At 44.3% G+C, this 16889-nt stretch overlaps 1 protein-coding gene across 1 annotated transcript in view; it reads left to right on the forward strand.

Moving 5' to 3' along the window:
- Nucleotides 1-330: 330 nt before the first annotated feature.
- LOC306917865 (uncharacterized protein) overlaps nucleotides 331-16889 on the forward strand; it is a gene marked incomplete at both ends in the record, with an annotated part of 56509 nt that continues 39950 nt past the window's right edge. The window contains 2 exons of the mRNA XM_079530762.1: nucleotides 331-349; nucleotides 1805-1986. Of these exons, the coding sequence (XP_079386888.1) occupies nucleotides 331-349; nucleotides 1805-1986 (201 nt within the window). The remainder of the gene's footprint in view (nucleotides 350-1804; nucleotides 1987-16889) is intronic.

The raw sequence follows: 16889 nt of genomic DNA on the forward strand, positions 1-16889 counted from the left end.
GTTAGAACTGAATGGAAACAACTTTGTACTTTGACGTTTGCACCCGTATAAAATAATAATTGTATAATTTGTATTGGGGAAATACTGCCACCTACTGGCTTACAATACTGGCACCGTACAGTTACGTTTTAACAGCGGGCGACAGACAGACGAATTTTCCGGAAGTGCATTATTTGTCTATGGGACCCTCCTGTCTATGGGACCCTACTGTCTATGGGACCCTACTGTCTATGGGACCCTACTGGCGACCACCGGGCGAACGGGCGATGGTCGAAAAGTGGCCGGAACAACGTCGCCCGAAAAGATAAAAATAATGAATCTTTTCGAGCGATGACGGTGTGTCGGTGTGGTGCGGTGTGGACGATGTGTCGATGCTCGCCAGCTATTAAAACGTACTGTTTTAAAGTATACCTATGAAATAAATACAACAAATCAAACATCAAACAATCAAAGTGCTAATCTTTTAGTAGCAGGGCAAAATATACAAAATATAAACCGAAATAATAAATATCCACACATGAACATAGGCTGGTACATATCCACACATGAACATAGGCTAGTACATATCCACACATGAACATAGGCTGGTACATATCCACACATGAACATAGGCTGGTACATATCCACACATGAACATAGGCTGGTACATATCCACAGATGAACATAGGCTAGTACATATCCACACATGAACATAGGCTGGTACATATCCACACATGGACATAGGCTGGTACATATCCACACATGAACATAGGCTAGTACATATCCACACATGAACATAGGCTAGTACATATCCACACATGAACATAGGCTAGTACATATCCAAACATGAACATAGGCTGGTACATATCCACACATGGACATAGGCTGGTACATATCCACACATGAACATAGGCTGGTACATATCCACACATGGACATAGGCTGGTACATATCCACACATGAACATAGGCTGGTACATATCCACACATGAACATAGGCTAGTACATATCCACACATGGACATAGGCTGGTACATATCCACACATGAACATAGGCTAGTACATATCCACACATGAACATAGGCTGGTACATATCCACACATGGACATAGGCTGGTACATATCCAAACATGAACATAGGCTGGTACATATCCACACATGAACATAGGCTGGTACATATCCACACATGAACATAGGCTGGTACATATCCACACATGAACATAGGCTGGTACATATCCAAACATGAACATAGGCTGGTACATATCCACACATGAACATAGGCTGGTACATATCCAAACATGAACATAGGCTAGTACATATCCACACATGAACATAGGCTGGTACATATCCAAACATGAACATAGGCTAGTACATATCCACACATGAACATAGGCTGGTACATATCCAAACATGAACATAGGCTAGTACATATCCACACATGAACATAGGCTGGTACATATCCACACATGAACATAGGCTAGTACATATCCACACATGAACATAGGCTGCGTCCGCACCTCGCGTCCGCACCTCGCGTCCGCACCTCGGACTAGCGCCTGCTCCCGTGCTTGCGGTTATGGTTAGGTTAGGGTTTGAGGTGGGTTGTCGTTTTTCGGACCAATGATGAAAATGAAATGAGCACTTGTGCTCAGCTACTACCCTGGGTAAATAAAGGAGAAAATACAATATTAAAAAACACAGTGGTGAAACTTTGCGTGGCGGTGTGTGTCTCTCCCTTCCTCTCAGGCGTGTGGTCGTTCTAGATGTTGTATAATGTGTAACGTTGCGTGGCGGTGTGTGTGTGTGTGTGTGTCTCCCCCTCCTCTCAGGCGTGTGGTCCTTCTCCATCTCGGAGCTGGCGGCGCCGGGCGTGGAGGTGGGCCGCCTGACCGCCTCGGACGGAGACCTGGAGGAGAACGCCCTGCTGGACTTCAGCGTGCTGGACAGAGAGGAGGCGGACACCTTCAACATCACCGCCAAGGACCGCGAGGCAGTCATCGTTCTCAACAAGGTGAGTGATGACGGTCCGGCCCGCCGCGCTGCACTGGGAACTGCCTGGGGTGGGCCAATACCACGCTGATGTGTGTGTGTGTGTGTGTGTGTGTGTGTGTGTGTGTGTGTGTGTGTGTGTGTGTGTGTGTGTGTGTGTGTGTGTGTGTGTGTGTGTGTGTGCGTGTGCGTGTGCGTGCTACTTGTATTACAGTGAGGGCCAAGAATGTGAGGAATTGTCAGGATTGTATACATGTTTCTGTGCCTTATTTTTGGAAGTAATGGTCTTGTGTTTCTTGTCGTCTATAGTATGGTTGCCTGTCTTCTCCCAACCTGTCAAGTAATCTGCAAATGTAGTTCACCTGTGTCCTGTTCAGTTCCAGCCAATCCCTGCTTTGATTGTTCTTAGGGTCACCTGTGTCTAGTGTATTTATACCTGTCTGGTTTCTGTAGCCTGGTTTTGTCGTCCCATTGTATTGGTCATGACAGGGTTGAGTACTGGAGAAACAAACTACGTCTTCCTTCCATGTCGTGTTTTTTGGTTTTCTTCCCTTGCGTTTCGGTCCTACTTTGAAAACCCCTGACAGGAAAATATAGACAATTTGGGGAGCTAGGTTTACACTTACTGTATAAGAAAAGATTCAGGATGAGCCATTTGGGGTTAGAGTTGGAGTCATTACCGTTTCATACTTGGTTGGTCTGGCGCACAGCCTCACAGAGTGAGGGGTTAGGGTTAGGGTGGGAGTCATTACCGTTTCATACTTGGTTGGTCTGGCGCACAGCCTCACAGAGTGAGGGGTTAGGGTTAGGGTTGGAGTCATTACCGTTTCATACTTGGTTGGTCTGACGCACAGCCTCACAGAGTGAGGGTTTAGTGTTAGGGTTGGAGTCATTACCGTTTCATACTTGGTTGGTCTGGCGCACAGCCTCACAGAGTGAGGGTTTAGTGTTAGGGTTGGAGTCATTACCGTTTCATACTTGGTTGGTCTAGCGCACAGCCTCACAGAGTGAGGGTTTAGGGTTAGGGTTGGAGTCATTACCGTTTCATACTTGGTTGGTCTGACGCACAGCCTCACAGAGTGAGGGGTTAGTGTTAGGGTTGGAGTCATTACCGTTTCATACTTGGTTGGTCTGACGCACAGCCTCACAGAGTGAGGGGTTAGTGTTAGGGTTGGAGTCATTACCGTTTCATACTTGGTTGGTCTGACGCACAGTCTCACAGAGTGAGGGTTTAGTGTTAGGGTTGGAGTCATTACTGTTTCATACTTGGTTGGTCTGACGCACAGCCTCACAGAGTGAGGGGTTAGTGTTAGGGTTGGAGTCATTACCGTTTCATACTTGGTTGGTCTGGCGCACAGCCTCACAGAGTGAGGGGTTAGTGTTAGGGTTGGAGTCATTACCGTTTCATACTTGGTTGGTCTGACGCACAGCCTCACAGAGTGAGGGGTTAGTGTTAGGGTTGGAGTCATTACCGTTTCATACTTGGTTGGTCTGACGCACAGCCTCACAGAGTGAGGGGTTAGTGTTAGGGTTGGAGTCATTACCGTTTCATACTTGGTTGGTCTGACGCACAGCCTCACAGAGTGAGGGGTTAGTGTTAGGGTTGGAGTCATTACCGTTTCATACTTGGTTGGTCTGACGCACAGCCTCACAGAGTGAGGGGTTAGTGTTAGGGTTGGAGTCATTACCGTTTCATACTTGGTTGGTCTGACGCACAGCCTCACAGAGTGAGGGGTTAGTGTTAGGGTTGGAGTCATTACCGTTTCATACTTGGTTGGTCTGACGCACAGCCTCACAGAGTGAGGGTTTAGGGTTAGGGTTGGAGTCATTACCGTTGGAGTCATTACCGTTTCATACTTGGTTGGTCTGACGCACAGCCTCACAGAGTGAGGGGTTAGTGTTAGGGTTGGAGTCATTACCGTTTCATACTTGGTTGGTCTGACGCACAGCCTCACAGAGTGAAGGGTTAGTGTTAGGGTTGGAGTCATTACCGTTTCATACTTGGTTGGTCTGACGCACAGCCTCACAGAGTGAGGGGTTAGTGTTAGGGTTGGAGTCATTACCGTTTCATACTTGGTTGGTCTGACGCACAGCCTCACAGAGTGAGGGGTTAGTGTTAGGGTTAACAGCATTCATAATATTGGCATCCTAAAATGTTGATGAAAGCTTAATACAAACGTGCGTGCGTGCGTGCGTGCGTGCGTGCGTGCGTGCGTGCGTGCGTGCGTGCGTGCGTGCGTGCCTGTTTTGTTGGGGTACTGTGGTGGAGTTCTGTATCAACCAGTATAGTCAATGAGGATATGGAGACAAGTAGAATGGTGAATCATAGATAATGTATTTATGAATGTATGTAAAACAGGTTCTGGTTCATCATGATGTATACAATAGTCATGAGTATTGCAGACATTGTTTATTTATTGTTGATTTCCAATCATGCATTTGTCACTTTACTCATTATCGTTGCCTTGCACCATCTCTGATCGTGTGAGTCTGTACAGCAGCTGTCACACATTCCATGTCATCATGATGATTGGCAAGAGGGTTGTATAAAGATGTGTTCCTCTGTGTTCACCTTCAGTCTGAGGAAGAGCATTGTGCGCCGAACGTCACAGTCATCTTATTGTGCAAATAAAGGCACTTTTTCACAGCATCGGAGCCCACATTTTGATCTTTGTATACTGCTCACCGCTCGGCTCCTGCCCAAGTTTGGGTTGGATGTGTCCTTGTCCTTTTCTCCATATGGAGAGGTAGTGACGGTGATGCTTTATGTAACATGATATCATGGAGAGAAAGAAGTACGACACAAATCAAATCAAACTTTATTTATAGAGAACATTTAAAACAATGGAGATGAATTGACCAAAGTGCTGTACGCAGTGAAATCAAAGCATCAACACAATACATTTATGCATACAAGCACACCCACACGGCATCAAAGGCATGGTTCAGATGGAATAAGAACGAGACAATTATGTATGTGCAGTCGTGCACCCACGTAACACAATTTAACCCATTCTGGGCGGGAACCACTTTTGGTCTTTTAAAGCATTATGTTATACTTTAGCTTCTGAAAAAGCTCATAGCTAGCTTGTAGGTCTGCTATTTTTGAAAAATCGTGAAAATGTGCCTCAAATCTTTGAATATATATTCTTTCAGAGTGAACATTTTAACTCAAATCTTTGCTTCTGGGGGGGGGGGGGGGGGGGGGGGCATATTACATGTATTTTTTGGGGTTCTTGACATGAAATATTGAGTACCACTGATACAGAAACATAAGGTTTTTCAGAAAACTGTCAGGATTTTGAAGAATTTTTTTTTTAATTTCGACGTCAGGCCTAAATAGGTTAAATACAAAATGAAAAAAAAGACAAAGCCTCAGGAGTGATCAAAGGCCGTTGATAGACTAATGTAACAAAATGAAGTCATTCCACATGAAGGTCATTCTTACAATCCTTATAATTCTTGGCTGCCCCTTTGTGTATATGTTTTGTATATATGTTTTTGTACATTATTTGCTATTATTACAATTCATTTATTTTCTCTTTTTCTCATTTCTTCCCTCTTAATTATTTCCTTGAACATACGTTTTTTTGTTTTATTTGTCTTTGCGTGTCTTAAATTATGTACGGGGAGGGATGGGATGGGAGGGAGTCGTGACTCGTGGGAGAAAATATAAAAACAAAGGATGTTATTATTTCTGTTAACCCATTTTGAGCGGGAACCCCTTTTGGTGGTTACATACATTATGTTATGCTTTAGCTATTGAAAAATAGGGTTAGGGTTAGGTCTGCTATTTTTGAAAAATCGTTAAAATGTGCCTCAAATCTTTCAGAAAATTGTCATGATTTAGAAAACATTTTTTTTAAATTTCGACGTCAGGCCTGAATGGGTTAAGATTGAATATAATAACAAACAAAGAAGGAGCGCATGAGGTCGCACAGCTTGTAGTCATGATGCAAATTATACTTTATATTATATACTTTATTATTAGTGGTGGCTCAGGGGTATAGAGTGGCCACTAGGGGGCGGTGGTGGCTCAGGGGTAGAGAGTGACCACTAGGGGGCGGTGGTGGCTCAGGGGTAGAGTGACCACTAGGGGGCGGTGGTGGCTCAGGGGTAGAGAGTGACCACTAGGGGGCGGTGGTGGCTCAGGGGTAGAGAGTGACCACTAGGGGGCGGTGGTGGCTCAGGGGTAGAGTGACCACTAGGGGGCGGTGGTGGCTCAGGGGTAGAGTGACCACTAGGGGGCGGTGGTGGCTCAGGGGTATAGTGTGACCACTAGGGGGCGGTGGTGGCTCAGGGGTAGAGTGACCACTAGGGGGCGGTGGTGGCTCAGGGGTAGAGTGACCACTAGGGGGCGGTGGTGGCTCAGGGGTAGAGAGTGACCACTAGGGGGCGGTGGTGGCTCAGGGGTAGAGAGGCTGGATGGCAACCAGTTCGATCCCGGGCTCCCCCAGAGTTAGTGTCGAAGTGTCCTTGAGCAAGACTCTGAACTCCTAATTGCTCCTGATGTGCTGGTTGGTGCCTTGAATGGTTTCCTCCGCCATCGATGTGTAATTGTATGTATGAAGGGTGAATGTGTAATGCACAATCTATTTAAAGCGCCTTGGATAAAGGCGCTATATAAATGCACCATTTACCATTTAGAGTGCCAACGTTTCGACCAAAAATTCCGTTCTTCAGGGTAGAAGAAAATGTAATATAATATTATACTCTTTGAATAAATTGTGCTTAAAAAATTATAATCATAATAATAAAAGAGATGAGTCTTGAGAAGCGAACTTGAACACCACAATGGACCGGGCACTTTGGATGTTAAAAGGCAGGCTGTGACTCTTCATGTGACCACCGCGCTCTGACTTAAGGTGCAAATCATATCATATAAATAACGGTAATGGGTCACACACACCAAGACTGCATTACAGTAATTTATTCTTGCATGTTGGACAGGAGACAAACGTTTGGGCTATCCAGCCTTCATCAGTGATGAAGGGCTGGGATAGCCTTCATAGTCTTTCTTGATTGTGTTGCAATCAAGAACGACACTTTGTGATTGTGAATCACATGCATGAGCACGAAGCGCCAGGGCCTCGGGAGTGGTCGATCCGGCCCTGGGCACGAAGCGCCAGGGCCTCGGAGTGGTCGATCCGGCCCTGGGCACGAAGCGCCAGGGCCTCGGGAGGGGTCGATCCGGCCCTGGGCACGAAGCGCCAGGGCCTCGGGAGGGGTCGATCCGGCCCTGGGCACGAAGCGCCAGGGCCTCGGGAGGGGTCGATCCGGTTGGGCACGAAGCGCCAGGGCCTCGGGAGGGGTCGATCCGGCCCTGGGCACGAAGCGCCAGGGCCTCGGGAGGGGTCGATCCGGCCCTGGGCACGAAGCGCCAGGGCCTCGGGAGGGGTCGATCCGGCCCTGGGCACGAAGCGCCAGGGCCTCGGGAGGGGTCGATCCGGCCCTGGGCACGAAGCGCCAGGGCCTCGGGAGGGGTCGCTCCGGCCCTGGGCACGAAGTGCCAGGGCCTCGGGAGGGGTCGACCCGGCCCTGGGTATGAAGCGCCAGGGCCTCGGGAGGGGTCGATCCGGCCCTGGGTACGGTGAGTTATTCTGGCAACCAAAAATCATTTGAAAGCATCCAGTGAGAACACTCACGTTGTTTTGTTGAATACAATGGAGAATAAGTATGGGGGCATGGTGGCACAGTCTGTAGTGCTGTCGCCTCACAGCTAGAACGTCCTGGGGTCACTGGGTATAGCGACAGTGGCATTGGCAGGGGGTGATCTGTCACTGGGGTAGCGCCAGGGCCTTGGCAGGGGGTGATCTGTCACTGGGTAGCGCCAGGGCCTTGGCAGGGGGTGATCTGTCACTGGGTATAGGGACAGTGGCCTTGGCAGGGGGTGATCTGTCACTGGGTATAGGGACAGTGGCCTTGGCAGGGGGTGATCTGTCACTGGGTATAGCGACAGTGGTCTTGGCAGGGGGTGATCTGTCACTGGGGTAGCGCCAGGGCCTTGGCAGGGGGTGATCTGTCACTGGGTATAGGGACAGTGGCCTTGGCAGGGGGTGATCTGTCACTGGGTAGCGCCAGGGCCTTGGCAGGGGGTGATCTGTCACTGGGTAGCGCCAGGGCCTTGGCAGGGGGTGATCTGTCACTGGGTATAGGGGACAGTGGCCTTGGCAGGGGGTGATCTGTCACTGGGTAGCGCCAGGGCCTTGGCAGGGGGTGATCTGTCACTGGGTAGCGCCAGGGCCTTAGCAGGGGGTGATCTGTCACTGGGTAGCAACAGTGGTCTTGGGAGGGGGTGATCTGTCACTGGGTATAGGGGACAGTGGCCTTGGCAGGGGGTGATCTGTCACTGGGTAGCGCCAGGGCCTTGGCAGGGGGTGATCTGTCACTGGGTATAGGGGACAGTGGCCTTGGCAGGGGGTGATCTGTCACTGGGTAGCGCCAGGGCCTTGGCAGGGGGTGATCTGTCACTGGGGTAGCGACAGTGGCCTTGGCAGGGGGTGATCTGTCACTGGGGTAGCGACAGTGGCCTTGGCAGGGGGTGATCTGTCACTGGGTATAGGGACAGTGGCCTTGGCAGGGGGTGATCTGTCACTGGGTAGCGCCAGGGCCTTGGCAGGGGGTGATCTGTCACTGGGTATAGGGACAGTGGCCTTGGCAGGGGGTGATCTGTCCCTGGGTATAGGGACAGTGGCCTTGGCAGGGGGTGATCTGTCACTGGGTATAGGGACAGTGGTCTTGGCAGGGGGTGATCTGTCACTGGGGTAGCGACAGTGGCCTTGGCAGGGGGTGATCTGTCACTGGGTATAGGGACAGTGGTCTTGGCAGGGGGTGATCTGTCACTGGGGTAGCGACAGTGGCCTTGGCAGGGGGTGATCTGTCACTGGGTAGCGCCAGTGCCTTAGCAGGGGGTGATCTGTCACTGGGGTAGCGACAGTGGCCTTGGCAGGGGGTGATCTGTCACTGGGTAGCGCCAGTGGCCTTGTGGTTAGAGTGTCCGCCCTGAAACTGGGAGGATGGTGTACCAGCATACAATAAGGTCAGACTAAAGAGGTCCTTTGTCCACCAGTCGACCATGAGGCTTAATCAGGAGTCGTAGTAGCCACGGGGTAATCTAGGCGGTGGATATTGATCATGTATGTAAATTGTCTTGTTCTTTGTGTTATGTCAATTGTGTGTGTATGTGTTCTGCATACTTGGCTGCTGGTCGAAAGACACATTTAAGTGGTAAATGGTGCATTTATATATAGCGCCTTTATCCAAGGCGCTTTACATAGATTGTGCATCAATTCCCCCATTCACACACACATTCATACACCGATGGCGGCAGAAACCATGCAAGGCACTAGCCAGCACATCGGGAGCAATTTGGGGTTCAGTGTCTTGCTCAAGGACACTTCGACACTAACTCTGGGGGAGCCCGGGTTCGAACAGGCAACCTTGCGGTTACCATCCAGCCACTCTACCCCTGAGCCACCGCCGCCCTGACATTTCAGTGTGAACTGACAATAAAGTACTATATCATATCATATGGTAAAATACACAGATGCATTAAAATACTATATAAAAGTACATAAACGCAGCAGCAGTGATCATGAACAGTGAACAGGGATTAGGTGAACTATTTAAACATTTTCTTATTTAAAACGTTCACAGCAGTCAGTTGGCACAAACAAAGTATTGTAACCCTTCTTTTTAGCTAGTTTTGCCCTAAGCCTCCTGCCAGATGGCAACAAGTCAAATTCAGAGCGAAGAAGAGGGCGGGTAGAATCGTTTTCGGTTATGGAGCGGTTGGATATGTCCCGAAGTTACAATTATTGTTTTGAATCTGACTTTGGTTACGGGGAGTTATTCTGCGAACGAGCGCAGGGATCAGTCCGTATAGTTCTAGTTGCTATCGAACGAGCGCAGGGATCAGTCCGTATAGTTCTAGTTGCTATCGAACGAGCGCAGGGATCAGTCCGTATAGTTCTAGTTGCTATCGAACGAGCGCAGGGATCAGTCCGTATAGTTCTAGTTGCTATCGAAGGACCAAGCTGTACCAAAACAATAGCTGTCAGGCGTAGCGGAGACTCTAAGTGACGATTAAATAATATAAACCATGATAACAAACGCAGTATAATTCTTCCTCTGAGCTCCACAAGACTGTGTTAAATTCAGTCCCCGACACACACACACACACACACGCACACGCACGCGAGCGCACGCACGCACGCACGCACGCACGCACGCACGCGCACACGCACGCGCACACGCACACGCACGCGCACACGCCACACAGTACACACACACACACACACACACACACACACACACATTTTGTCTTCTCGGTCGTGATGGCTCCTCTTTCACACCACTTTGTTCCGTCCAAATAAAAGCATTAAAAATTCACGAGCTGCTTCATCCTCTGTCCTGCAGTGCTTAACGCGTTTAGACCTGAGGACGATTCGATTCTACAAACGTCTCCTAAATCCTGACAGTTTTGTTTTTTTAATCCATGTTTCTATGTCAGTCGTTCTCAAACATTTTCATGTCAAGGACCCCCAAAAATATTATGTAATTGGCCGCCGACCCCCCCATCTGAAAATATGTTGTTCCAGGGACCCTCCGGGACGCAAAGATTTGAGTTAAAAACTATATATTCAAAGATGTGCGCCACATTTTTACAAATTTTCAAAAATAGCAGATCTACAAGCTCGTAGCGCGCCACTCTGTGACGCGCTACGAGCTTGTAGATCTGCTATTTTTCAATAGCTAAATTATAACATAATGTTTAAAACACCAAAAGGGGTTCCCGTACAGAATGGGTTAAGAGCGCCGGTATTTAATCTGCCCAAAACCTGGAGCAGTGGGATGTGGATGTGAAGAGGAGACAGTTAGCTCCATCAGCCACAGTCGTGCTATGGGTGGTGGGACCCGTTCCAGGGTTTTCCTATGGGTGGTGGGACCCGTTCCAGGGTTTTCCTATGGGTGGTGGGACCCGTTCCAGGGTTTTCCTATGGGTGGTGGGACCCGTTCCAGGGTTTTCCTATGGGTGGTGGGACCCGTTCCAGGGTTTTCCTATGGGTGGTGGGACCCGTTCCAGGGTGGTGGGACCCGTTCCAGGGTTTTCCTATGGGTGGTGGGACCCGTTCCAGGGTGGTGGGACCCGTTCCAGGGTGGTGGGACCCGTTCCAGGGTGGTACAAATACTCTGTTACAAATACTCTGTTACAAATACTCTGTTACAAATACTCTGTTACAAATATTCTGTTACAAATACTCTGTTACAAATACTCTGTTACAAGTAAAAAGGCCTGGATTCAACATCTTTGCTTTAGTAAAAGTGCAAAAGTATTAGTGACAAAATATGACAAACATACTTATTACTGCTGATGAATTAAGCAATATTACACAAGGTGTTCTTTATCGTCATTAATGCAACGCCTGCGGTGCCGTAGGAACTCGAGTTACGAAAGGTATCGCAGAAGTGCTTCGAGTGTAATATTGCAATTATACAACAGTTACCCTTAAAACTAAGAGAATCGCTGAAAAATAAGACAGATGTAGCCACTATTCCCAAGAAACGAGCTAGCGTAGCCACGAGCGTAGCGTAGCCACGAGCTAGCGTAGCCACCGCGCTCTGATAGAAACGAGCTAGCGTAGCCACCGCGCTCTGATAGAAACGAGCTAGCGTAGCCACCGCGCTCTGATAGAAAACGAGCTAGCGTAGCCACCGCGCTCTGATAGAAACGAGCTAGCGTAGCCACCGCGCTCTGATAGAAACGAGCTAGCGTAGCCACCGCGCTCTGATAGAAACGAGCTAGCGTAGCCACCGCGCTCTGATAGAAAACGAGCTAGCATAGCCACCGCGCTCTGATAGAAACGAGCTAGCGTAGCCACCGCGCTCTGATAGAAAACGAGCTAGCGTAGCCACCGCGCTCTGATAGAAACGAGCTAGCGTAGCCACCGCGCTCTGATAGAAAACGAGCTAGCGTAGCCACCGCGCTCTGATAGAAACGAGCTAGCGTAGCCACCGCGCTCTGATAGAAAACGAGCTAGCGTAGCCACCGCGCTCTGATAGAAAACGAGCTAGCGTAGCCACCGCGCTCTGATAGAAAAGCACGGCTGAATTGTTCGCTTTGATTAGGCGTTGCAATAATGTGGTTTATGGCACGGCTAGAAAGCTATTTCAACCAATCATATTGCTTCCTCAAAACGACCTGTTGTATAATGATGCTTTTACACTGATCAAGTAGGGGGTGTTAATTTAACACTGATCAAGTAGGGGTTAATTTAACACTGATCAAGTAGGTGTTAATTTAACACTGATCAAGTAGGGGGTGTTAATTTAACACTGATCAAGTAGGTGTTAATTTAACACTGATCAAGTAGGGGTTAATTTAACACTGATCAAGTAGGGGGTGTTAATTTAACACTGATCAAGTAGGTGTTAATTTAACACTGATCAAGTAGGGGTTAATTTAACACTGATCAAGTAGGGGGTGTTAATTTAACACTGATCAAGTAGGTGTTAATTTAACACTGATCAAGTAGGGGTTAATTTAACACTGATCAAGTAGGGGGTGTTAATTTAACACTGATCAAGTAGGTGTTAATTTAACACTGATCAAGTAGGTGTTAATTTAACACTGATCAAGTAGGGGTTAATTTAACACTGATCAAGTAGGGGGTGTTAATTTAACACTGATCAAGTAGGTGTTAATTTAACACTGATCAAGTAGGTGTTAATTTAACACTAATCAAGTAGGTGTTAATTTAACACTGATCAAGTAGGTGTTAATTTAACACTGATCAAGTAGGTGTTAATTTAACACTAATCAAGTAGTAGGTGTTAATTTAACACTGATCAAGTAGGTGTTAATTTAACACTGATCAAGTAGGTGTTAATTTAACACTAATCAAGTAGTAGGTGTTAATTTAACACTGATCAAGTAGGTGTTAATTTAACACTGATCAAGTAGGTGTTAATTTAACACTGATCAAGTAGGGGTGTTAATTTAACACTGATCAAGTAGGTGTTAATTTAACACTGATCAAGTAGGGGTTAATTTAACACTGATCAAGTAGGGGTTAATTTAACACTGATCAAGTAGGGGTTAATTTAACACTGATCAAGTAGGGGTTAATTTAACACTAATCAAGTAGGTGTTAATTTAACACTAATCAAGTAGGGGTTAATTTAACACTAATCAAGTAGGGGTTAATTTAACACTGATCAAGTAGGGGTTAATTTAACACTAATCAAGTAGGGGTTAATTTAACACTGATCAAGTAGGGGTTAATTTAACACTAATCAAGTAGGTGTTAATTTAACACTGATCAAGTAGGGGTTAATTTAACACTAATCAAGTAGGTGTTAATTTAACACTGATCAAGTAGGGGTTAATTTAACACTAATCAAGTAGGTGTTAATTTAACACTGATCAAGTAGGGGTTAATTTAACACTGATCAAGTAGGTGTTAATTTAACACTGATCAAGTAGGGGTTAATTTAACACTGATCAAGTAGGTGTTAATTTAACACTGATCAAGTAGGTGTTAATTTAACACTGATCAAGTAGGTGTTAATTTAACACTGATCAAGTAGGTGTTAATTTAACACTGATCAAGTAGGGGTGTTAATTTAACACTGATCAAGTAGGGGTTAATTTAACACTGATCAAGTAGGTGTTAATTTAACACTGATCAAGTAGGGGTTAATTTAACACTGATCAAGTAGGGGTTAATTTAACACTGATCAAGTAGGTGTTAATTTAACACTGATCAAGTAGGTGTTAATTTAACACTGATCAAGTAGGTGTTAATTTAACACTGATCAAGTAGGTGTTAATTTAACACTGATCAAGTAGGGGTGTTAATTTAACACTGATCAAGTAGGGGTTAATTTAACACTGATCAAGTAGGGGTTAATTTAACACTGATCAAGTAGGGGTTAATTTAACACTGATCAAGTAGGGGTTAATTTAACACTGATCAAGTAGGGGTTAATTTAACACTGATCAAGTAGGGGTTAATTTAACACTGATCAAGTAGGGGTTAATTTAACACTGATCAAGTAGGTGTTAATTTAACACTGATCAAGTAGGGGTGTTAATTTAACACTGATCAAGTAGGTGTTAATTTAACACTGATCAAGTAGGGGTTAATTTAACACTGATCAAGTAGGGGGTGTTAATTTAACACTGATCAAGTAGGTGTTAATTTAACACTGATCAAGTAGGTGTTAATTTAACACTGATCAAGTAGGTGTTAATTTAACACTGATCAAGTAGGGGGTGTTAATTTAACACTGATCAAGTAGGTGTTAATTTAACACTGATCAAGTAGGTGTTAATTTAACACTGATCAAGTAGGGGTTAATTTAACACTGATCAAGTAGGTGTTAATTTAACACTAATCAAGTAGGGGTTAATTTAACACTGATCAAGTAGGGGTTAATTTAACACTGATCAAGTAGGTGTTAATTTAACACTGATCAAGTAGGTGTTAATTTAACACTAATCAAGTAGGGGTTAATTTAACACTGATCAAGTAGGGGTTAATTTAACACTGATCAAGTAGGTGTTAATTTAACACTGATCAAGTAGGTGTTAATTTAACACTGATCAAGTAGGTGTTAATTTAACACTGATCAAGTAGGGGTTAATTTAACACTGATCAAGTAGGTGTTAATTTAACACTGATCAAGTAGGTGTTAATTTAACACTAATCAAGTAGGGGTTAATTTAACACTGATCAAGTAGGGGTTAATTTAACACTGATCAAGTAGGTGTTAATTTAACACTAATCAAGTAGGTGTTAATTTAACACTGATCAAGTAGGTGTTAATTTAACACTGATCAAGTAGGGGTTAATTTAACACTGATCAAGTAGGTGTTAATTTAACACTGATCAAGTAGGAGGTGTTAATTTAACACTGATCAAGTAGGGGTTAATTTAACACTGATCAAGTAGGTGTTAATTTAACACTGATCAAGTAGGGGTTAATTTAACACTGATCAAGTAGGTGTTAATTTAACACTGATCAAGTAGGGGTTAATTTAACACTGATCAAGTAGGTGTTAATTTAACACTGATCAAGTAGGGGTTAATTTAACACTAATCAAGTAGGGGTTAATTTAACACTGATCAAGTAGGGGGTGTTAATTTAACACTGATCAAGTAGGGGTTAATTTAACACTGATCAAGTAGGAGGTGTTAATTTAACACTGATCAAGTAGGGGTTAATTTAACACTGATCAAGTAGGGGTTAATTTAACACTGATCAAGTAGGTGTTAATTTAACACTGATCAAGTAGGAGGTGTTAATTTAACACTGATCAAGTAGGTGTTAATTTAACACTGATCAAGTAGGGGTTAATTTAACACTGATCAAGTAGGTGTTAATTTAACACTGATCAAGTAGGTGTTAATTTAACACTGATCAAGTAGGGGTTAATTTAACACTGATCAAGTAGGTGTTAATTTAACACTGATCAAGTAGGGGTTAATTTAACACTGATCAAGTAGGGGTTAATTTAACACTGATCAAGTAGGTGTTAATTTAACACTGATCAAGTAGGTGTTAATTTAACACTGATCAAGTAGGGGTTAATTTAACACTGATCAAGTAGGGGTTAATTTAACACTGATCAAGTAGGTGTTAATTTAACACTGATCAAGTAGGTGTTAATTTAACACTGATCAAGTAGGGGTGTTAATTTAACACTGATCAAGTAGGGGGTGTTAATTTAACACTGATCAAGTAGGTGTTAATTTAACACTGATCAAGTAGGTGTTAATTTAACACTGATCAAGTAGGTGTTAATTTAACACTAATCAAGTAGGTGTTAATTTAACACTGATCAAGTAGGTGTTAATTTAACACTGATCAAGTAGGTGTTAATTTAACACTGATCAAGTAGGTGTTAATTTAACACTGATCAAGTAGGTGTTAATTTAACACTGATCAAGTAGGTGTTAATTTAACACTAATCAAGTAGGTGTTAATTTAACACTGATCAAGTAGGTGTTAATTTAACACTGATCAAGTAGGTGTTAATTTAACACTGATCAAGTAGGTGTTAATTTAACACTGATCAAGTAGGTGTTAATTTAACACTAATCAAGTAGGTGTTAATTTAACACTAATCAAGTAGGTGTTAATTTAACACTGATCAAGTAGGTGTTAATTTAACACTGATCAAGTAGGTGTTAATTTAACACTGATCAAGTAGGTGTTAATTTAACACTGATCAAGTAGGTGTTAATTTAACACTAATCAAGTAGGTGTTAATTTAACACTGATCAAGTAGGTGTTAATTTAACACTAATCAAGTAGGTGTTAATTTAACACTGATCAAGTAGGTGTTAATTTAACACTGATCAAGTAGGTGTTAATTTAACACTAATCAAGTAGGTGTTAATTTAACACTGATCAAGTAGGTGTTAATTTAACACTGATCAAGTAGGTGTTAATTTAACACTGATCAAGTAGGTGTTAATTTAACACTGATCAAGTAGGTGTTAATTTAACACTAATCAAGTAGGTGTTAATTTAACACTGATCAAGTAGGGGTTAATTTAACACTGATCAAGTAGGGGGTGTTAATTTAACACTGATCAAGTAGGGGGTGTTAATTTAACGGGTGTTAATTTAACACTGATCAAGTAGGGGGTGTTAATTTAACACTAATCAAGTAGGTGTTAATTTAACACTGATCAAGTAGGTGTTAATTTAACACTGATCAAGTAGGGGGTGTTAATTTAACGGGTGTTAATTTAACACTGATCAAGTAGGGGGTGTTAATTTAACACTGATCAAGTAGGTGTTAATTTAACACTGATCAAGTAGGTGTTAATTTAACACTGATCAAGTAGGTGTTAATTTAACACTGATCAAGTAGGGGGTGTTAATTTAACACTGATCAAGTAGGGGGTGTTA

This window comes from Electrona antarctica (genome assembly GCF_951216825.1).
Source record: "Electrona antarctica genome assembly, contig: scaffold_282, whole genome shotgun sequence".
Lineage (NCBI taxonomy): Eukaryota > Metazoa > Chordata > Actinopteri > Myctophiformes > Myctophidae > Electrona > Electrona antarctica.